The 24,398-nt window shown below is 41.1% G+C and overlaps 1 protein-coding gene across 1 annotated transcript in view; it reads left to right on the forward strand.

Annotated features, from left to right (window-relative positions):
- tpm2 (tropomyosin 2 (beta)) overlaps window positions 1-22,916 on the forward strand; it is a 23,597-nt gene extending 681 nt beyond the window's left edge. Inside the window, exons 2-9 of the mRNA XM_080510252.1 lie at window positions 8,317-8,442; window positions 11,123-11,256; window positions 13,911-14,028; window positions 14,150-14,220; window positions 19,538-19,613; window positions 20,373-20,435; window positions 20,592-20,661; window positions 22,570-22,916. Coding sequence (XP_080366378.1) covers window positions 8,317-8,442; window positions 11,123-11,256; window positions 13,911-14,028; window positions 14,150-14,220; window positions 19,538-19,613; window positions 20,373-20,435; window positions 20,592-20,661; window positions 22,570-22,652 — 741 coding nt within the window. The 3' untranslated portion in view covers window positions 22,653-22,916. The remainder of the gene's footprint in view (window positions 1-8,316; window positions 8,443-11,122; window positions 11,257-13,910; window positions 14,029-14,149; window positions 14,221-19,537; window positions 19,614-20,372; window positions 20,436-20,591; window positions 20,662-22,569) is intronic.
- Window positions 22,917-24,398: the final 1,482 nt, after the last annotated feature.

The following is a 24,398-nucleotide window of genomic DNA, read 5'->3' on the forward strand; positions in this document are numbered from 1 at the left end:
GTAATAAAAAGCTGCAATTCTCAGGTGTTGTGTTTGACTGCATGAAGGATTTATTCCTGTGGCCCCAGATTGTCGGTTCAGGGTCAGTGCAGATTAACGAGCAGTGAAACCGTCCACACAAACATCTTCCACGAAATCCACCCCACCTTTTAAACTTTAACCACAAACTCATCTGCAGAAAAAAAACCTGTGAAATAAAATTTTTGGTTTGTCCTCATATATAACAGATTTTATGATGTGAATGGTAATTCACATCATCAAATCATACGTCTCTGCTATGCCTACAACTTGAATCGATATTTGAAGTTTTGTCGAGGTAAATGTCAGTATGTAGAAGGTTTTTAATTGAATGTCTGCCATCCATGATGCAATAGTTAGAGAGCAGTACTTTTACTCTTTCCACCTTCAGTTTCTCTTTATGGCTGCAGATTTATGGGCTCACTTAGAAATTGTGCAAAAATACATTTGTATTGTGTCACAATTAATTGAATCGTGACAGAGTTGAACATATTTCCTCAGAGTTTGTTTCTGAATAGCATTTTGGAATTTTAAACAGAGTTGAAACAGATTGTTCTTAAAAACCATAAAAATCACTCATTATAACCTCCCAAAGTACTGTCTTGGTCCGACTTTGTTCTCTTCATAAACAAGCTTTCCTGCAATGTATATTCTGACATTCTCTACCAGCAACTGCTTTTGAATCTGCAGCAGTTTGAGCTTGAAAAGCTCTTCTGCTCCATCACGTTTCATAGATACTGAACACCAACTGCAAGAGGCATTAATTGTGATACACTCACTGGAATCTGTCTTGGGGTCAGTGTAAAGAGAGCATCTGTGTTACATCCCCACGGTCTGTAGGGATGAATTCTCTGACCAGGGATCTGTGACCTTTAAGTAAAATGACATTTGTTTTGTTTGTTAAACTTTCCACCAAACGATATGGAGCCATGTTCAAGCTTATTAAAATCATTTTAAACGGCTGAGAATTTTTGTATTTTATAGAATTCATTGAGGGTAAACTTTCTCAGACGTGCACTTATTAGCTCCATTGAAGCACAAGGGACCGGAAATGCAGATTTAAGTGTTCAAAACAGTCAACATTTCATCATCAGTGTCATATTTGTCACCAGGAGCTGCAAGACACGAGCCTTATTGATATATTTTTCTGCTGTAGCACAAAGTAAAGAAAAAAAAAGCTTTCACACATAATGTAGGGAAAGCTTCAGGACGCCAGTACAGAAGGGCTGAAGAGCCTGTAGTGGCTCTAGAGCTGTGGGTTAGAGATCTATTAGGGTCGATAAAGGGTGTGAAACATCAGAATACTTTGTGTGGTATTATTGTAAATGTACTAGATGTAATTTTGAAAGTCCAAACCTTTAAACTGTAAAAACTATCAAACATATTGAACTGCAGTGAGGTTCCTATGTGGTGAGACGTGGGGGGCCGACTCCATCAGAATTGGAGTGATACATCTCATTACAGTTCCTCTACAACAAATGGAATAAAATATTGAAATCTAACATGAGAAAATACTAAAAGGCACAAGGAAATAATATTTACAAGGCAAATGGTTAATATATACAGTGAAGGGTTAGACAGTAAAATAAATGGATAAATAGATAAAGAGGAGTAACACTTAAGGAAAGAAACCAAAAGTGATTAAAAATAGTTTTAAGTTGGAAAAAGAATGCATGAAAACAGGCAGGGTCTCCACATTGTAGACCACAGGCGTTGCGGGTCAGGTTCAGGCTCAGACGCAGAAAGCAGGCGAAAATAAAAAGTGAGCCGAACAGGTTTATTAGGAGGGCGAATAGAGTTCAGAGCCGGCTGCAGGCAGAGGAGAGTCCAGAAGCTTGGTTCACACCGGATGGACGTCTCAGAAGTCAGATGCTGAATGGTACCTCCACCTGAAGTTACTTTGTGCTTGGAAACTCCTGGCGGAGTCGCTGGCTGTGAGGATGTGCTGAGGCAGAGGTGCAGCACTCTGCTCCCACAGCCACAGCTTGACACGCCCACCTGGAGGTACCAGGACAAGGAAAGGGAGCAAACCTATGTTTCAGCAGCGGTACAGAGCGTGACAATATGATGCACGTTTCATTCAAAAATATTATTATGGTCCTGTGTCGTGGGATCACAAAAAATTTTGGCGCTTCAAAGTCAAGTTCAGAAAATAGTTTGCGCTTGGAGATATAATCTTCCATTGCGAAAAGAAAAGGAACCACAGATTGAAACCTGAATTTTAACTCGTTTCATCCTCTGCAGTTGTAGCACAAGAGTCTCTATAGTCATGAGGGCCCCCTACCATGAGGCAGAAGAACTGCCTGCTGTACTGCCTCTTGCCTTGATGAGGTTTCAATCAGCACGTCATACACCTCAACTAAACTCCGGAAAGCCAGGTGTCGGATATGAACATTTTTTAGAAACTGGACTGAAGACATACAGAGTTAGTATCTCGCTCTCATTGAGTGTGCAGCAATAAAGTGAGGCAGAGTCGGTGCGTGCCTCCCCACTGCATGACGCTCTCTTCCCCGTAGTTGGTCTTGGCTCCGCCCGGTCTTGGCTTGGTGGCTTAGTTCGGGCCTGCTGCCCTCCATCCCTGTGTGCTTTATCCTTATCTTGTGGGCTCCTCCTGGCTGGGGGGTGGGGTGGGGGTCTTCTCTGCATTCTCCATCTGGTGCCTTCTGGGTTTGGGCGTAGCTCTCTGGGGGGGTTCGCTGGGGCCTCCCCAGGTTTGGGGGCCTGCTGGGCCCCAGGGTGTCACCACAGGCCTACCCGTAACAGTTCTAACCACACCTAGTGGACAAACCACACGCACACTAATGTGTTAATTTATGTTGCTGCTTGAAAATCATGTTGCTGTCTAGATAGAGCTGCTCAGGCTGGTTTAATCTAGAATATCATATTACTGTCTAGATAGAGCTGCTCAGGCTGGCTTAATCTAGAAAATCATATTGCTGTCTAGATAGAGCTGCTCAGGCTGGTTTAATCTAGAATATCATATTACTGTCTAGATAGAGGTGCTCAGGCTGGTTTAATCTAGAATATCATACTACTGTCTAGATAGAGCTGCTCAGGCTGGTTTAATCTAGAATATCATATTACTGTCTAGATAGAGCTACTCAGGCTGGCTTAGTCTAGAAAATCATATTGCTGTCTAGATAGAGCTGCTCAGGCTGGTTTAATCTAGAATATCATATTACTGTCTAGATAGAGGTGCTCGGGCTGGTTTAATCTAGAATATCATATTACTGTCTAGATAGAGCTGCTCAGGCTGGTTTAATCTAGAATATCACATTACTGTCTAGATAGAGCTGCTCAGGCTGGCTTAATCTAGAAAATCATGTTGCTGTCTAGATAGAGCTGCTCAGGCTGGTTTAATCTAGAATATCATATTACTGTCTAGATAGAGCTGCTCAGGCTGGTTTAATCTAGAATATCATATTACTGTCTAGATAGAGCTGCTCAGGCTGGTTTAAAATAGAAACCAATAGGGGTTGTAGCATCCGAGGAGTCTCGCGCACTACTGTCATGCATGTGCGCATTGTCTGTGTGCACGATTGTATGGGAAACACCACTTTACAATCAAAAACTGCACCAAATGCCAACAGCAGCACCAATCTAATCCAGAGAAAGTAAATAAACCAAACTAGCATCACCATCACTTGTAGATGAAATCCACCCTGCTGTAAAATGCTGCACAAAGCCTCTGATGGTCTGAGTTAGATCATCCATTTCTGTTGTCGGTCTTTCTCTACTCACAATTGAAAAAGATCCTGAAGCAGGTCTGCTATCGTATCATATAGTATCATCACCACCTGCCCATGAGCCAATCAGTCAAGATTATTTCAATGACGACAGCAAGACCAGCACTAGAAACTCTGCTGGCCCTGGGGCGGTCCGTCAATAACACATCAAAATCTGATTGGCTGATGATCCTGTCACTCAACATTTTAACCCAATAGCAGGTCCAGCTTCCATCAGAGGTTAGCAATGCCTCCCTCTGCTTGCCACGGCAGACGAAAGGAGTTGTGATGCATTGAGAGGACATAGGAGATTTGAGCTCCACAAACTAGAACCAGTCATCTTCTGGATAAAGTTGCTAAAGTCACTAATTGATTCCAGACACAGATTTCGGAATCACTTTTTAATTATTAAAAAAAAAAAGAATAATTTTTGAGCCCTGCTGCCCCCGACTGCACACCACTGGCTCTGCTTCCCCAGACTCCTGCAGGTATAAGATACATTATTTTAAAATGTTGTTTGATGGCTTGCCCTGTCTCAGCAGCAGTGTTGCCACAGTTACTTTTAAAAACTAATCTGATTACTGATTGCTAGTTACTCCTTTAAAAACGAACATAGTTACTTCACAGATTACTTGTTTTTAAAAGTAACCAAGTTAGATTACAGGGGACTTTTTTAGTTACTTTCTGCAGATACCAACACCCTATTGTCTGAACATAAAAATTACAACTGGTTTTGCTGATCCCCGCCTCCTGCACCATGTTTATACATATTTAACCTTTGACCTTTACTATTTGTTGTATTTATATCTGACTCATGATTTTACTATCACATTTTTACTGTTACTGGTATTTATTTACCCAGAGATGTAGTTGTAGTCTGTTAATGCACTTTATTTGCACTGCCTGCTCTATGAGACTTTATTTGCCACCTCCTGCACAAAAAAGTCTTTCATTGATTGGTTGAATGAAAGACTTTTTTTTGGCTGATTGATTGATTGATTGATTGATTGATTGATTGATTGATTGATTGATTTAAAAAGGTTAAAGTTCATTGATGACAATGGTTGGTTCCAATTCCTTTGTGTTTTCTGAACGCACCATTAGAGCAGGTTGGCCTGTGATTGACTTTGATTGTAGAAGGGGGAGGGTCAGGTGACTGCATGCACTGTGTGTGTGAGTGTGTGTGTTTGTGTGTGTGTGTGTGTGTGTGTGTGTGTGTGTGTGTGTGTCCATTTGCAGGAGAACGGAGGAGTGGCTGGTTCTGTTTAATAATAAAGCGGCTTTACAGACAAGAAACTCGTCTTATTGGACTCTACAATAGTAACACAGTGACTTGGACAAGTAACTTTAATCTGATTACTGGTTTGGTAATAGTAACGCTTTAGATTACTGGTTACTCAAAAAAGTGGTCATATGAGAGTAACGCGTCACTAATTAACGCGTTACCGGCATCACTGCTCAGCAGCATATGAATAAAAATAACAGCTTAAGAAAGACGAGTACAGAGGTTAGCACGCTAAGTTGCTAGCCTCAGTACAAATATCAGAATCAAAAGAGTTGATGACAAACTGAAACGACTCACTGCTGTCACCTAATGCATAAAAATGGCATTACATATATTGTATTTAATTTTGTGTACCTTATAAATAGATAGATAGATAGATAGATAGATAGATAGATAGATAGATGATAGATAGATAGATAGATAGATAGATAGATAGATAGATAGATAGATAGATAGATAGATAGATAGATAGATAGATAGATAGATAGATAGATAGAGGTGTACTTACATGAAGACCAGATCACATTTTATTTATGATGATTGCTGTTGAAAACCAGGACATGATAAATGTTTCTTCCCACTCGGCACATAAAATGCTGAAACAATAACTGACTTTACATGCAACTTCTGTAAATCCCTGTGTTTCCTCTGGACCAATCCCCCCTGAAGATGTTTACAATTTAACATGTCAACATTTAAGAACAAGACACTTAAACATTTTCACCTCCTCCGAGTTTACTTTGGGAAGGCTATCTAACCCTATCTTTAATCTTTAAACTAAATTGATCATTCTTAATAATCCTTTGTAGCTTTGCTCGCGATTGTTTCCCGGGGTCCCATTTTATTTGCAATAACCGTACGTAAACCACGGCGCCACAGAACTCGTTTGAGTCAGTGAGTGGACAGCCCGCCACGCTGTCTGTGGAGAGCCACAAGTCCTGCAACTCAGCACATCTAAGCTGAGCTCCCCACCCGACCCTGCACCTTGACAGCCCTGGGGGGGTTGAAAGCAAACGTCTGGTGGAAACTATGATGAAAATGTGTGAAGGATTAAGACGTAAATCCAGAGGGTGGAGATCTGGACTCCATCAACCAGCCAATCAGAGAATATCAGCACAGTTTGCTGTCGACCTCCAGCACTACACCATGAGAGACCTGAGTCAGCGTGTGACAATCCTTTGGTTTTCACAAGCTACTGTTGCCGACTATTAATTGGAGGTTTCTTGTCTGATGATGGTGAAATTCTATATGTTCACCATAAGCATGAACACTGGAAACACAAGCAAGGCATTTAATTCATAATATCTTGATGAGATTTCTTTATGTCTTCTTGAAGCCCTTAAAGTTGTGAGGTGGTACTTCATTCATGAACCTTGTCCCCCATGTGGGTAGATCCTCTTTTCCTTCCTTGGACTATCTTTGATGGATACTGACATCTGCAGATTTGGTAAACCCCCCCCCCCCCCCATGAGCTGCCACATTTTCTGATTGCAAGGCCTCAACGTTAGAGACAAATTGTTTAGCTGTTGTTTGGACTCTCCCTGGACAATGTAGAGAAGCTCTAAGTTCTTCCCTCCACCTGTTGCTGGGGGGTACGCAGTCGCTTCATAGTGGATTAAACAGGATCAGGAACCAATCTATTCATAGCTGGGAACCATCACACTATGCCTCAGGCAGCATAGCATGTGTTCCCCGGGGGTCCGCCGTGTTCCCCACCGCCACAATGCAGCACTGGTGCATCAAATACTGTCATGTCTATTTCCGTGCCCCACCGCCTCCTCTCGACGGTCAGTGCTGTGAGAGGGAGTCAAGGCTGCTGGTCTGAAAGCTGGAGGATGAAGACCACCCAATGCTATTTGTGAGTGGGACGCCCTACATGGCCGTGAAGGAGGACATTTGTTCTGCACACACTGTCATCAGGCTACATCACTGTCATTCGCCATCGGCTTTTTATAGTCCTGTTGTTGCATGTGGAAACCTGCTGAAATCATTTTGGGAAACGAGTCACTCAGAAACTAAAATTAAAAGGTCTTGTCTTGTCAAGAATAGAGGAACACTGTGATGGTTGTATTTATATTTTTCCGTGGGATCAAATTTAAAAGAGGTCATTAATCCACTCAGCGAGTTTCAGTCTGATTAGATGATTGTTGGACTATTGCAGGTTAGATTCTTGTTCACAGCTTCCTGTGAATAAGAATCCGTCTAAATGTGACGAATAACTGTTGGAGCTGTATATTTCTTCTTCATGATTCACACTGAACAGATATGTAGCATGTGATAATCTCATCAATCTAAATATGATAAGGAATCTTAGGAAAATCTATATTTTAACAATTGACTGAAATGAAATTTAAAATGTCCAGTCAAAAGTTTTCAGTGGCAAGTGATAAATGTAACAACCAATGGCCTTTTCAAATGTAATAAATACCATAATACAATGAGATATTTGACCCATTATCGCAATAAACTGTTGTCAATAATGTGATAAGTATTGTGCAGTTTTATGATCATAAGTAGATACAGTGGATGTATATCTGTCATATCTATTCATTGAGGAAACAAACTAATGCCCTCAATTATGAAAAAAAACAACTGTTTAAAAAAAACATTTTCCTTTTTTATTACCGGTACATTATTTGTGTCAATACATTCAAAAGAGCCACAATTACGACATTATTGGCATGTATTATGTTATTGGCATTTGTTACATTTCAATTATTTTTTATTTGACACTATTGATTGCAAGGTTTTGAATTTAATTTCAGACTTTCCTAAGACTCTGTACTATGTTTAAATAGTTGATTATTGGTTGTTAGAAGAGAGAATGTAAAGGAAAGGCTTAACAAATGTGTGTATGTGTATCATCTGCTTCACTGTCTTGAGGCACATTTACATAGAGATTTCTGTCTTTCCGGTCTGAAGGGGTTTGAAGCTGCTTATATCAATAATCTGGGCCAAATGTCAGCCGCCTCTAGAAAACCCCTTTCTGGTACACGCAACCAAAATTAGAGGGGCCATTAGGAGGACTCTTCAAACAGTGGACGTGTTTAGTTGATGGATTAAACCAAGTGTATTTGGGGCTGTGTGAGGACAGGCTCAGCTTGCAGCTGACTCTGCCCCATATTTGACAATCAAATACACAAATATGGTGATTCTGATGATTGTAATGAATGGATGAATGCAGATATGGCACTGGCACAAATATTCAGAACAATAAATAGGACTGATTTTTTTGTTTTTGTTTAATTCGCCAAAGTTGTAACTTTGTCTTGACTGTGTGCTGTGTAGCTGGAAGAGGAGCTGCTGGGTCTGCAGAAGAAGCTGAAAGGAGTGGAAGATGAGCTGGACAAATACTCTGAGTCGCTAAAGGATGCCCAGGAGAAGCTGGAGCAGGCCGAGAAAAAGGCCACAGACGTAAGTGATGAAAGCCGAATCGATGTTTCACACCATCATGGTACTGAAACTGTTTATTGACTTTAAACTTCCATGAGTCCAGAGTTGTAAATGTAGACATTCTGAAACATTCTTACTGCCACAAACCAAAGTAGTGAGCGTTCTCTATGTTTGAAACAGGAGGAGGCCAGTTTGTAACTCAGGTTGGACACACGCAATAATCATTCCCTTTTTTGTACAAACATGAGCAGAGCTGTTCAGCTGTTGAGTAACTTGATTGGTGACAGCAGCAGCAGCACAGACGCTATTAAATATGTCCCATGTAGCATCAGATTCTGCCTACAAACCATAAAACTTGTCAGCACATTGAGAGACATGCTCACTATTCCAATCAGTCTCAGGAGGTTTATGGAGAGGATTTAATTTCTCCAGCGCTCACGTTGCACTCTGATATACAGATGCTGCCGCTCCTACAGTAGATGTACCACAGATATTGTAACAACTCCCACACGGACCTCCTCACTCTGTGCAATCTTAAAGGAAAAGCACTGTGGACAATCAGAATTCTTCCTATTCTAACTTTCTCTTAAATCTACAAAACTCTTTATAGAATTCTTAAGAGGGACAGAATTTGCAGTGAAGACCAAAGTCAATATTTATGCTTTGGAGGCTTCTGGAGCTATGAGTCACAGCATTTATGACCAATTATAGTAGAAAATGTGTGTGTGACGCAAGCTTCTTGGATTTGTCCTGAACACAGCCGGACCTCCTCGGTCAGTGCTGCTGCAATGTTAACAAAGATAGAAAAGAATGGGAACTGTGCATCAATCAGTTTATGCTCCCACTGCTTGCTTCACTCCAACGTGAATTATATCTGCCTCAGGGATTCCAGCAGAGGCCTGAACTGTGATTAACATATCCAGGATCTGTGTTTCCTGGGTTAACTTATCCAGACACGCTTGATCATGATAACCATTACTACCAAGCAGGTTATCAACTCTCTAGTTCAACCCAGACCTACGTGTGTTTACATGACAGGTGTTACATGTGTATGCAGCGTCTGACCAATCACACACACGGAGAAATCTGTGAAGGATTACTGAAGGAACAGTTATTCTAAGAAATGATGAACAATTAAAACACATCCACCCAAAAGTAGCACTGCTGCCTCATCCAAAGCCTGAACATTCCTGACTTGTTAATGCATGAGATGATTCTTCTTCTTCTTCTTCTTCTTCTTCTTCTTCTTCTTCTTCTTCTTCTTCTTCTTGTTATTGTTATTATTATTATTATGCTATATTAATTAATCAGCGATATAAAAGGACAACACTGTGATCACTCAGTTTCACTTTATTCCAGCAGAAAGGTGTCGGGAACTTCCAGTTGTTTCGAGGCTGACTTTCTCTTTGTGTGACTTTGTTTTGTGTTGGAATATTAATTTTCTTTCTAAGAATGCAAGATTTTTCTATTCATTTCTGACGTGCTGATGTTCCATCGTGGAGACTCTGGGAGTATTTCATGCTGTCACGTCCTGCCAAAGCCCATTTTCATACAGCAATTATTGATTGACATCTAGGAATTATTCGTGGTATTAAATTAGAGAACAGATATTCTTCAGTGCTCCATTAAAAAAAAGCCAATGATTGCCGTCCAATCGTCAATTTGAGTTTGTATTTTGAAAACCCTCAACAGGAAAAGGCTGTTAACAGCGTCCGGTCTTCCGCGGTTGCCATGAAAACGTAGTGACTCTCAGTGGCCAGGGCCCAGCGCTCCATAGCATGGCCACTTTTACCTCGGTGGACGCGGTGAGGAGGAAAATCCACGGCCTGCAACAGCTGGCGGACGAAGCGGAGGACCGGGCCGAGCTGCTGCAGGGGGAGGCCGACATGGAGAGGCAGGCCCGGGACAGGGTAACCGTCCGACACCTCTGGACCAGCGGCTTCCTGCAGCCACAATGTCGTGGGGGCTCAACAACGCAAGCAAATATGAGACGAACTCTGGTTCTGTAGTTTAATTTAACAGAGACAAATATCAAAAATAAACTGTTTGCTGTCGTGTCAAACTTTGCTCGTTTCACCAAAAGTAGGTGCCAGGCTCCTCAGGAGATATTAACAGAAAACTAGTAAAAACCCAGGTTTTCTGGTCAATTTGGGTGATTTCAAAATAAAGTGTTAGACATCACCGTGAGTTACCATATCAGGGACAAAATCATTGAGGAATAAAATACTCCTCCACGAATAATTCATGTAATTATTACATGTTGGTGTCGGAGTATGTGAGGACATGATGATCAGTGCAAATCTACACATGCTGATATGGTGTACCTGCAGTCTGGTTGCACTTATGAAGGCTTAATGTCGGCTGTGACACTGTGTGTGCAGCCTCCTATCAGTGAGGCCTGTTAATAAAGGGGAGAATGGATCCCGGCGCTCCAGAGAGAGGTTCTCCAGCCCGATGTCTCGCATTTCCTGCTGGAGGCACTGATGGATTGTGGAACTTGTAAAAACACTATAACACAAAATATACACAGTATAAATTGCTGAGGTAGTACATTTGATTTTGACTAGATTATTTATTGTGTATTACTTGTGTTTTAAGTAATGTGTATTTTGAGTCGTTTTAAATGAGAATTTCCGTGTGTGTGTGTGTGTGTGTGTGTGTGTGTGTGTGTGTGTGTGTGTGTGTGTGTGTGTGCCTACAGGCTGAGGCCGAAGTTGCTTCTCTAAACAGGCGCATCCAGCTGGTGGAAGAGGAGTTGGACAGAGCTCAGGAGAGGCTGGCCACTGCCCTCCAGAAGCTGGAGGAGGCCGAGAAAGCTGCAGACGAGAGCGAGAGGTGAGGGCCCTCAGGCCTCAACACACCTCAACACACCTCAACACACCCTCTAAACCCTGACCTGCCAAGACGAGGCAGCGTCTCCTTTAACTTATCACCAGAGCCGGGGTGGCGCCCTCGGTGAAATGTTATATCTATCGGCGGTTGACGTACGCTTACAAAAGAAACGTACAAGTAAATTGACTTAACAAATTGCAAATAAATCCCTCAAACTCTGAAATGCAACATGAATACCCTGACCACAAATTAAAAATTCAGAACAACAAGTGATGAATTATAAATACAACAATCAACATCATAGAATTGACAGTTTTTCTACACACATTTCCTGATAGCATGCTTTATAGTCACATAACTCTACACACACACACACACACACACACACACACACACACACACACACACACACACACACACACACACACACACACACACACACACACACACATACACACACACACACACACACACACACACACACACACACACACACACACACACACACACACACACACACAATGGGCAAATCTGCTCAACTCTTCAAAATGACACTACAATTAAAACAATGCTATCTCTTCTCAAAATGATATTTTGTTTTCAAGTGACACACAAACCGTCATGTGAGTAGACTGGTGTGTTTTTTTCCCATTTTATGAACTTTTTTAATCTATTTATTTATTTATATTGTTGTTTTACTGTTATCAGCACATTCTTTTAGATTTGATATTTCCTTATTAAATGGCACTTTAAAGAGGACTGCACCTTACAATTTCGTTTTACGGTGTTTCAATGACAATAAAGACATTCTATTCTATTCTATTCTATTCTATTTATAAGAAACACTGATGTGCTCAATGTAAAACACTTTGATCAATGGAAAACACTTCTTCTTCTTCTCCATTTGTCATAATGACTTAGGCTTTTATTTGTTCCATGTTACACTTTCTACAGAGAGTACTTTCATAAAAGTGTGTTGTGAAATACTTTACAATATCATTATTATAGCGCACACAATTATATCATACATCTACGTTTTCCAACAAAAACAATGTCCAGTGTCGACCTCCCAACACAAAGTTGCACTTCCAGTGGTCTGTGTACAAAACAACAGAAGCATTTACTGTAAAAAGTTTCAGTAAAAAAAACTGTTGTGCTTCTTGTCTACAGCACCTAACTCACATCACGCACAATGTTTCCCCCTGGCCAAGCAGAGAAGAAATTATTATTATTTTATTTAGCCAGCATGGGGGGGGGGGGGGCAATCCAGCCATAAAAAGCCTCAGCTACCATATCTCCACGTGCCCTCCAGAGCTCGGAGAAGGTCATATGCGTTTGAGGATGTCATTCATACACCTTCCATCTCCAGGCAGAACAAAAGTTCTCAATAAGGCTTTCTTCTATATAGTTTTATTGCAATTCTTTCTGAATTGTGTTCAAATGTCACCATGTCACCTGCTTCATCCTCAGATTATTTCTATGCAAGACACAGTCCAGTGTTGATAATCCCACCCAATCTATACTCTGACATATCTCATTATCTTCTAGTTGTCTTTGCACTTGTTTTGGCATTATTTTCTCCTTCGTGATTTCAGTTTCCTGTTCAGGAGAGCTAAACCCCCTGTCGCCTATCCATGTTTTAATCTGCCTCAAACGTTACACGTGTGAGCAGAGTCCTTCCCTGATGAATTCCATAGACCAATGTACCCTCACAGTAACGTCGCCACCTGGTGGACGGACAGGAAGTGCTGCATGACCGGCCTGTACATGCTCCACTCAGCCTGAAGCTTTACACGTATGACCACGGTCGGCCCTCGTCACATCCATAGGCCAAAATACACTGTCAGTCACAGCGCCACCTGGGGGACATGCTTCCAGCAGGGATGCCGGGACCAGTTCAGCGCTGCTTCTAGTTTTAATGCTAACCAGGCCGACCAGCCCTGACATGGACAAAAATATCCATCCTGACCATTTCACCATCAGGGATGTTTGTATTCAAATAAAGCCTCTTGAATATGAAATTACAAGCCCTCGTTTGCACTTTCTCAAACTGCTGCCACAGAGTCAAAGCGTAGCAGAGTACAAAATGTTTGTGCTTGATTGTATATGCATGTGGCGAGGAGCCTGACACCTGAATTAAGTATTTAAAAGCTGTTTTGTCCAAAATGTCATCCATATGTATTTTCCACTGAAACTACAATTGTTTCAAATGTTTTTCTGCTACTTTTATATTCTGTTTTATGACTCAAGTTGTAGGACATGTGTGTCTCTTCTTTAATTATCCCCCTTTCTGGAAAATAATATTTGTGTTTACATTTCAAACTTCCAGCCAGTAAGTTCAGATTTGATTTAATCAGATTTATAGATTTCACCTTCATCCTGACATTAAGGAGAGGTATTTTTTTTTAAAGATATTAAATGAGTTTGATCTAGTTTGATGTGAGTCATTCAAACATTTAGATCATAGCCTAGTATATATTGTATATAAGCCACTTATTGTGATTATGTTATAATATTGTTATTGTGATGATATTGAACTGATGAAACTGGCTGGAGTTGTATTAGGCTGCTTTTGTGACCCTTCTTTGGATAAGGAGGCGATAAAAAGAGACGATTTACTATTTATAAGTTGTGTTTTCTGTTGTCCTGTCAATCAGAGGAATGAAAGTCATAGAAAACAGAGCAACAAAAGATGAAGAGAAAATGGAGATCCAGGAGATGCAGCTGAAAGAGGCCAAGCACATTGCTGAGGATTCTGACCGCAAATATGAAGAGGTGTGGGAATCACTGCACGTTTCATCGTCACCGCATTTTAAAAACTGACACTGGACCTTCGTTTAAGCAGTCTCTCTCTCTCTCTCTCTCTCTCTCTGTGTGTGTGTGTGTGTGTGTTCAGGTAGCACGTAAACTGGTAATCCTGGAGGGCGATCTGGAGCGCTCAGAGGAGCGTGCTGAGGTGGCTGAGGCGTAAGTCAATATCTGCACCACAAAGATTCACGCCGACATGAAGCACATTACACACAGTACATTGTTCAGGGAGTGGTTGTGTCCATCGCTGCTATGTGAGCTTGGGATCCGGCACATTGGCCTGTTTTTGAGGTTCCGACACTTGAGGTACCCAACCAGGTTCCCCCCAGAAGGGTCTGGTGTATGGCAGCGGCCCCCAACCCCCGGGCCGCACAGAGAGAATTAATAACTTACATTATTTCCGTTTTATTTATTATCCGAGTCTGGGCAATCTTTCATTTTGAAAAATGACCAACTTCTCTCCCTTACATCCGTCTATGACTCACGCTTGCGTCGGTCACATGACACATTAGCGCTGATATTAAACCTACAAGCAGCAAAATGAGTAGAAAACAGTCGTGTTTGTAAAGTTTCTTTACAAAGAGGAAAAGGTCCAGTGAGGAGACGGAAGAATAACATAAAAGTAGAAAGACATACAAGTACACAGTGGATTTACCTTTGTTATTATATTACCACAGTTTGTGTGTTGGTCGTATCATTTTATTTTGTAGTATTTATCCACACCTTAGGGCCGGTCCGTGTCACGACATTAAACCGGTCTGTGAAGCAACGAAGGTTGGGGGCCGCTAGTGTATGGCACGCATGCCTCCCACCTGCAGGTTCACACAAATGGCCGTCTCCACCCTCCGGGCCGTCTCCACCCTCTTGGACTTGGCCTCGGCCTCTGGCTGGTCCACGCCTTCTCAGGCCCCGCCTCCGCTCACAGGCCGGGCTCTGCCTTGGCCTCGGCTGACACTGCTCCCCGGCGGGCGGTCGCCAACACCACTCAGCCGCTCTCTGGCACCTCAACGTCCCTGGGCTGGTTGCTGCGGCTGTTGATGGTGTGTGTGTGTGGGGGGGGGGGGGCGCCTCAGCTCCATCCTACCAAGGCCCCGCCTTTCCCAGGGGAGCCGGGTATCGGTATCGGTGGTACTCTCATCTAGGGCTGCAACAATGAATTGATAAAATTGATTAAATTCGATTATCAAAAGTGTTGGCAACGAATTTCATTATCGATTTGTTGTGTCGCACGATTTATGTGCCAGTCGCCATGTTGGGGAGCCGTTTACTTTGCCTTCAGAGCTTTTGTTATGCTGGCTGACTGAAATGAAGTTTAAAAAAAAACAAAAAGCGTCAACCTGCAGAGCGAGTTGAACAGAGTGGAGGCAGAGTGGAGGCGGTACAGTAGAACCTGTGAGGAGGGACCCGGTAAGAGCAACACCCTGTACTGGACGACACGTGAATTATTACTCCTCTGCAGTGCAGTGCTGCTCTGTGAAGCTCCTCTCTGTCAGTTTGACTTTCAACATAAGAGCTGTGGACCAAAACCCACCAAGAGGCTCCAGCCTGGTCCCACCAAGCAAGGAGCTTATAGAGGATTTACACTAGCTTTATTTTGACATTTCATTGTATTTTGACCAGAATGGTTCATTAAAATTGACTTTATGTTGAAATTGTAATCATTTTCAGTACTAAGTGTTTGATCTTGTAAGAATATAGACAATTTCATTCCACACACTGTGACACAACAAAGAAACACTTTGAAGTGTAAATTTAAAGGTTATTATAACAATATTGTACCAGTCTGGTCACTCAGGATGAAACTGGACTGTTTGTGGTCCCTGAAGTACATTAAATCTGATTAAATCATTATCTTGTATACATCTTATATACATGTGTATATATGTGTTTATATTGTATACATCTTATATACCTGTGTATATATGTATTTATATTGTACACATCTTATATACCTGTGTATATATGTATTTATATTGTATACATCTTATATACATGTGTATATATGTATTTATATTGTACAGATCTTTGTATTGGTTCAGTTATGTTCTTTTAAATAACTATAACATATTTGGTGTTGGGTTCGTTCAATATCAACTTGTCCTACAATTTGAAACCTTTTTTTTCTTTCAACCAATTCGTCGATTAATCAAAAAACAATTGAGCGATTAATCGATTATTTAAATAATCGTTAGTTGCAGCCCTGCTCTCACCTTCTACTCTTCCAGCCGATAAGCCGCCACCACCACCTGATCGGCCAGTGCCCTGTCTCTCTCTCTCTCTCACACACACACACACACACACACACACACACACACACACACACACACACACACACACACACACACACACACACACACACACACACACACACACACACACACACACACACACACCCGGTATCTGGGCAGCTCCTCCTTTAATGGGAAGAGGGATGATTGTCTCTCAGGGGTTCATAGGGGGCCCAAGCTGGAAGGTTGTGAAGAAGCTGCACTAGTACTTCCCATGTGTTTATGCAATAATATGAGCCGTATGTGATGCATGGACATGATGTCAGAATGATTCTCTTAACAACTAATGATTGCTGTTTAATGTACTGGTTTGGTTTATCTGTGACAAAAAAAATACACAAAACACGCATAAAAATCTGCTTCATTGTGTGTATGATGTGCTTAATGTGTTTTACATGCTGAAAGTGACACAGGTTTATTTGTACTTATTAGAATAATTGATATGTTGTTGAGTAATGTCAGTTCAAATTGTTGCTGTCAACAGTGTCATGTGAGAGTCACAACCTGCCAGATGTCACTAATCACACAGACACCTGGACTTGTGTTTTCTGTTTTTGTGTGTGTGTGTGTATATATATATATATATATATATATATATATATATATATATATATGTGTGTGTGTGTGTGTGTGTATTGAATGTGTCCTGAATGCATGAATGCATCACCACCGCCTATGTGGGGCTTGTGTCGTTGTTTGGCTGCCCCCCCTCCCGAACTAACCCCCGCCAGGCGGGTGCGGGAGCTGGAGGAGGAGCTCAAACTGATGGACCAGAATTTGAAGTCCATGATGTGCGGCGAGGAAGAGGTACTGACTCAGCAAGGTCTGACCTGTGACCTGCTGCCCTGCTCCTCCGCCGTCTGCTCGCTGTCTCACCTGCACCAGACGCTTTCTCTGCTTCTTCTCTCTTCATTCAAACAAACAAAACAAAAGTGACTCTTTGCAATAGCTTGAAAAAGAGAGGTTAGCCATTTTTCGCTTTGACCAGTATTGCACTGTCACCGTTTTGATTATGAACTTTAGTATATATATATATATATATATTTTTAATAATTAGTCAATAAAGGAGAGGCGTTCGTCAGCATGTAGTTCCATTGACGTCTATATGTTGTACTGGATACTGAAGTTACAAAGTTATCCAGCGAGCTCCAGTGTAAGAGAACTGCTAACTGCTAATTAAAAAAACCAAACCAAACTCTGACACATACACAGAAGACCTTTTCACTGGACTCACTACTGCCATCTAATGCACAACATTGGCACTACTTAAATGTCACATACTGCACCTTTAATGTTTCTAACGTTCTGAGTGTACAAGTCACTGGATACAGTGTCCCTCAGCATCAGCATTTCTACGACAATTACATGTTAAACAGCAGTGTAGTTATCATCGAGATGCGATTCAGTAACAGGAACAGACGTTTAACATTAAAACTCCCACTTGGTGCAGTTTTTCCAGGAGAAAGGGTTGTTTCCAGCAATAAATTTCATTCTGCATGTTTTTCCAAGCCTAACCTAATGAAACAAGGTTACGCCTATTGAGGTTGAGTCTATGTTTACTGATGAGCCTCTAAGATTTTAAATGAGAGTTGTGGACAACACAAAAAGACCACCAGTTGTTCTCTAATCTTTTATTCTGGAGCTCCTCAAGAAAGTACATTTTTGATATGTAATCCACAACCTTATAGTTCTCAGCTCCCTATTGTTGCAGCAGACCTCACATTAGGAGCCACTGCAATGCAAAACAACATGTTTTGCAACAAATCCGTTTCATTGATTCCTTCCTGATTAGAACCCGTCTTCTCACTCGAGCCTCCCTTTGAAACCCTCTCTGACCTTTTGCTCAGTTCACTGTCCTCCTTGGAGTCAGATGCAAGTGAGACCAGGGGCCTCATGCACCATCATTGCATAGAAAAGGTTCTAAATTCTTTCTTATGAATGAAAGTTAGAATGTGTTTAGGTACAAAAACATTCAGTATTTATCAAACATGCGTATTTGGGTCATGTGCACGTCAATAAGTCCTCGGCGTTGATAAATCCCACTTGTTCTTAGTCACCCAGCTTGTGCACTTCCAATTTACCCACCAGAAATGCCTCCAATTAACCATATAGGCTAGCAACACACCTCTTTGGGAATATTTTTAACTCACTTTTCATCATCAAGGCAAAGACGGCAAAAAAAAACAAGTATTGTGAAACTGAAATGGAGGTACTTGTCAGGGAGGTTGAAGCAAACCAGGAAATATTGTTTGGTACTTTGAATGTTGAGAGAACCAACAAAAGGTAAACTGCTGCATGGGATGTGGTAACCACAGTTAATTATGCAGGATTAGAGGAGAGAAAAATGACATTGAGTTGATCTCAGCTGTCCCACATGACAGGTGAGATGTTGACCATTGGACTACCAGCAACTCCTTAACGTGACATGAATTCTTACCAGGGTTTTTGTGACACGGTAAAACCCACCAGACCTGGCAGAATGCACGGTTAAAGTCAAATAACGGCACCTCTGCCTACTGAGAAGTCACAGCACACTTTGAAAACACGTTTCATCGCTAGATGGGTCGATCCATAGATGTATAGATACTATTGGGGCAAACGTGAACAAGATGTACTTTGCAGCAGGCTCAGCTTAGACTATTAAAATGTCCTGCGGAGCGCCTGCTTTGCCAAATCTTCCAACAGCACAAAACAAGCTTAAAACGTACGTACATTTGCAATGCCCGTCACATCATTCATTTCCTTTCACACCACATACAAAATGTCTATTTCTAAGTAGATCATTACTAATTGAGCATTTTGAAACTCAGGAAACAGGCGACATATGTGACGTTTGAGATTGTTGAGCATCTTCTGTGACACTCTTAATGCTTTCTAGGTTTAGTTCTCATGGAATTCTACCACGAGATTATGTTAAGCATGGTCAGCGTTGTGCTTGCATTTAGGCATGTTCCTAAATATAAGGTACACGTTGATAAATTCTCTACCTTGCATGGGAATGTCCGTGGGCTCTCACTGTGCACACATCTGTGTGTCGCTCCTGACGATACATGAGGTCCCTGGACTCTGTCCGACACAAACACGTCCATGTCGGAGGTTTGAGCTCTTCTGCTGCCCTGCCTTTCAAATCACTGCCTTTTTCTTCTTCTTCTTCTTCTTCTTCTGCTTCTCCTCTCTGAATTGCTCAGTAAATCAGGTGACCTTGAGGAAGAGTTGAAAAATGTCACCAACAACTTGAAGTCCCTGGAAGCCCAGGCTGAGAAGGTACAGTAGTGCTGTCCCTTCAGCACTTCAGACTTTAAGACGTTTGAACATTTGAATGACATCTGGAGATGATCAGCTGCATCTGAAACAAATAATCGTGGAAGAATAGGCTCTTTGATTGTGTTTCAATTGGGAAAGGCGAAGCCAAAAAGGTACGAGGAATTTCATCCTCTCATCTGACCGCCACAGGAAAACAGGCCTGAGACCCATTTTGGGTCTGACTCATAGTTTTGGAAATACAGATCATTCATGTTGATCCCATAGTGATTCATGTGTAGATTTTTAAATGTACAGGTTTTGACTAAGACACCTCTGTGGAGATTAGATTAGCTCCCGTCTGATTTGTAAGATTTTCTAAAGCTGTGGAGCAGAGCTGGGTGACATGGTGCGCACAGCATCCCGTCCATCTGACATCTGAAAATACAATCTAAAACCGTCAAAGTTTGTAGATTTAAAAAACAAAAATCAAAAACGTTAACTTTTTCAAAGCGGTATTTTAAGAACGATTGTTCAAACAAAGCAAAATGAAACAATATCATTGATAGAAGGTCATTAATGAAATGTTGACAATCACAATGGCAATTAACACTAAATTAAACTGAATCAATGTAGAATAATTCCTTTCAAATTGATTAAAGTCACTTCGAGGAATAAGACACTGTCGCTGATCAAATCAGATAAAGATAGGATAAAAGGATAAAACAAGCTTGTGTGTGTCTTTTAATTGTAATGTTAACGTTTTGTATGTTTGGATTCCAGTACTCACAAAAAGAGGACAAATATGAAGAAGAGATCAGAGTTCTGACCGACAAACTGAAGGAGGTCAGTGTTTCTTTTCTCTCGACCAAACCGCCAGAGCACTGCCATTTCTGTCGCATACCTCGTAATGCTGACACACACACACACACACACACACACACACACACACACACACACACACACACACACACACACACACACACACTGTGTTTTTTCCAGGCGGAGACCCGTGCAGAGTTTGCTGAGAGGTCTGTGGCCAAGCTGGAGAAGACCATTGACGACTTGGAAGGTATTCAACAATCGCCTGTCGTCTTTGTTCTCATTTGTACCGTTGTACTGTCGCGTTCATTCATTCGACTCCAAACAGCTGGAACAAACTCTTCTCGTGCTTGTTACATTCTTCTCTCTGAAATTCGGCCTTTAAATCTAATCTGCAGCCGTTGTTACACGAATTAATTAATTCATGTAACAACAGCTGCAGATTAGATTGACTAATTTATAATATTTACAAAATATCGAGCAATATCCAGACCTACAGTAAGTGTTTTAGTTCAATGTTAATTGCTTTAGACTTTCTCCAATGATTCCATCTCAACAATTAACAAAGTAAAAAAAACCGTCTTGCTTGGAATGAGTATTTTCCTGAAAATGTCCCTCTTCGCTGTTGCTTTGATGTGTTTCTTATTAACCTCACAGCATGTGTGAGTTTTAATATCATCTTGCCCAGACTTGTGCAAACCAGAAGAATTATGCAGTACAAATCAACTTGAAGAGTGAAACACATTTGAATCCCCCCTGAACGGTGTTCAATAGTTATTGGTGAAGATATTGTTTTGAGCATTACACGTTATGATTAAAGGCATTAGTGGAACAGCAGGTTTTGTTGCATTAAACTTGTAGTTGCTAATAAGTGTTTATGTACTGTCATTTCCACACTGTAAGTTTCACTTTTTTGTTGTTTCGCTGATCATGTGGCTTGTTAAGAAGCACATATAGCAACAAATACAGGACATTCCACCTGTGACCATGAGATGTCACTGTATGACAGCAGAAAACTGCTACAGTACTGCAGAAAAATCTCCATGTTGACATTATTTGATTGACGAAGCAAGAAAAAGCTACACAGCAGTATTTAAAGTAAAAATGATCAAATGCACTGCAGAAAACAAAAACACAGCCTCTGGAGACTCAATAAAGTATTTCTATTATATTCTACTCTATTCTATTCTATTCTATTCTATTCTATTCTATTCTATTCTATTCTATTCTATTCTATTCAACACTAAGTGATGAGTACTGTACTGATTACCTGCACCTTGTTATTTGAAGTTGATGTTGTCATATTTGTAGATGTATATAAAAGAAGTGTAGACTTGCGGTATATAGTTTGCATTTTGTGTAACCCTACACGTGGCAGAGAGAAGCTGTGATTATCTCAGGACCCTCTGAACTCTCAACCGTACCTGTTTTTCTACTGCACGGTCTGCAATCAGTCTTTAGAACATCTTGTGGCTGACCACAACGGCTCACACCCACAGATAGACAAGTCTTTCCTGAAACCCATCCTGTGGTATCTGACATGTTTTGTAAACACGGGTGCTGAGTGTTGCTCTCCTTCACTACATGGGATTAACTCTGCATGTATCGATAGACCACCGGGATTAAACCATCCAGCTGATGGAGCTTCCAGCTCATGTGTGCATGCTTCAGCTGTGACTCATGTTTGGTGAGATATAGTAACCAAGAGATTTTGAAGGTGTGTGTGTGTGTGAGTGTGTGTGAGAGAGAGAGAGAGACAGAGAGCGAGAGAGAGAGAGAGAGAGAGAGAGAGAGAGAGTGATTTAAATATACCCACGCTTGTCAGAGGCATTTAATTTCATTTTTATTCCAGCATAAGAGTCTTCATTTATAATGTGTAACTGTTAATTATACAGCAGTTCAATTGTTCCTACATTACAAACTAACGGGAAGAAATGGTGCCACACAAAACCTCCTGGTGTCGCCACTGGATGTGATGTAATGATAGGACTGACGTGTCGCTTCTCACTGTGGATTTAATCACAATTCCTTTTTCTGCTCTGTACTTCATTTTCTGTTGGCTTTCCATCTCAATCTTTTTCCCTCTCTGTGCCAATGTGTGTGTGTGTGTGCGTCTGTGTGCGTGTGTGTGTGTGTGTGTGTGTGTGTCCTCCTCCAGACGAAGTCTATGCTCAGAAGCTAAAGGGCAAAGCCCTGAGCGAGGAGCTGGATCTGGCCCTGAACGACATGACGACCCTGTAGACGCTGTCTGTGTCACTGCAGCTCTGGCCCTCCTGGCCGCCTCGCTGTCTGAACTCTTCCCTTCCCTTCTTCTTCTTCTTCTTCTCTGCCCGTCTGCTGTCCTCCACCATTCCACAGCAGTCTCCTGGGCTGGAAGAACGCTCTCCTGTGTGTTACAAGACTGGCTGCTCGTACAGTCATCCAGTCTCTGCTGGTTTCCTTTGTCACGTAAACCTGTTCCTCCGTCCTTCTCTGTTCTCTGTGGAATAAACCATTCAAAGCCTTCTTGACTTTTCTGTCTTCTCCCAGTTTTGCCTTCTTTCTGGCCCAGTCCTTCACTCGACTTGATATTTGTTTGCTTCCTGTAAAACACCATCATGAGTTTATCTTTTTTGTTTAAATCCCCTTTGAGACTTAAACGATGCTTGATAGTGTAGAACAGAGATTAACTGCTGTGGAAATAGGTTTAACACCAAAAGTTCACTGTCATTGTAAGCGTTATTATCTTTTTAAACCCAAATCAGTTGGTCTGTTACTTTGTATAAAAGTCAACTAAAAGCCTGATTTCTTAAGGTACTGAATGAAAAGCGTGCGAGGGTTGTGCACTATTATATATTCATCATAACAACAATATAAATATTGCTGATCATGGACTGAACTTCAATAAGTTATGTTTCTCTAGATTATAAGCGCTACATGTCAGTCCTGTTGCACTACATTGTGTTGATAACAGATCAAATATTACTATATTTCAACATAAAAAAAACATCTTTATTAGTCCCACAAGTGAGAAGTTGCAATGTGGCAGAAACATAGTGGAGACATGATTTACACAATATTGTGGAAAACAACAAGTACAACAGAACAAATTATGAAGAGACAGAAGAAAAGCAAAGGAGAAGCAGTTCTGATGACATCTTGCCAATGACCTGTGTGAGGAAATACAATTCCCTCAGAAGTCAAAACCAAAGCCAGTGTCTCTACTCAGGCCAAATGTGCTTTCTTTCTTTCTTTCTTTGCAGACATTTTAAATACACAATCAGAAACAAGATTTCAGTGTTTAGGCTTCATAATGCACCTGGTTTATAAGCCACTTTGTATAAACGTCTTGCCATAGTTCACCTTTCAGGAAAAGTCCCATTTTACAGGTGTGATTTGTTTTGCTGATCTGTAAGACAATAATATCAGTTTGTCCAGTTTGTAGCTCAGCTTCCATTTTCAGTAAATCAGACAAGAATCAAATATTCTGTCCATTTAGACAGACCATTGTAGGGATTCCTTACCTCAGAAGGGCCATCAATTATGTTGAGTTTTGGTAGTTTGGCTACTGATTATGATTAATAATGATCAAAGTTTTGTCTTCGTCAGTGAAAAAGGTTTGTTGGCTAAAACTTTTCATCATTGATTTAGTCAATGAAATTCATACTCAAGCTGACTTCTGTGTGTTTTCTTTAATTTTGTAGAGAAACTGGCTCAGGCCAAAGAAGAGAACCTGGACATGCATCAGGTGTTGGATCAAACCCTCCTGGAGCTCAACAATCTATAGAAACGTCTACAGGACGACAGCCTCCTTATCAGAAACCCACCGTCTTATCATTTCTTATTGTAAAATGAAAAAAAAAATGTGTGAAATGAATGAATTAAAAAAAAGTGAGCTGAGCTTGATGCTGTGTTGTAATAAAAACGTTCGATAACTATGCCTTTATTTAAATAACTTTTGTCACAACTGGTCTGAATTGTTTAAGCTGTTGGTTATTTTCATCAGTG

The sequence above is a fragment of the Blennius ocellaris genome (assembly GCF_963422515.1).
Source record: "Blennius ocellaris genome assembly, chromosome: 15".
In the NCBI taxonomy this organism is placed as follows: Eukaryota; Metazoa; Chordata; class Actinopteri; order Blenniiformes; family Blenniidae; genus Blennius; species Blennius ocellaris.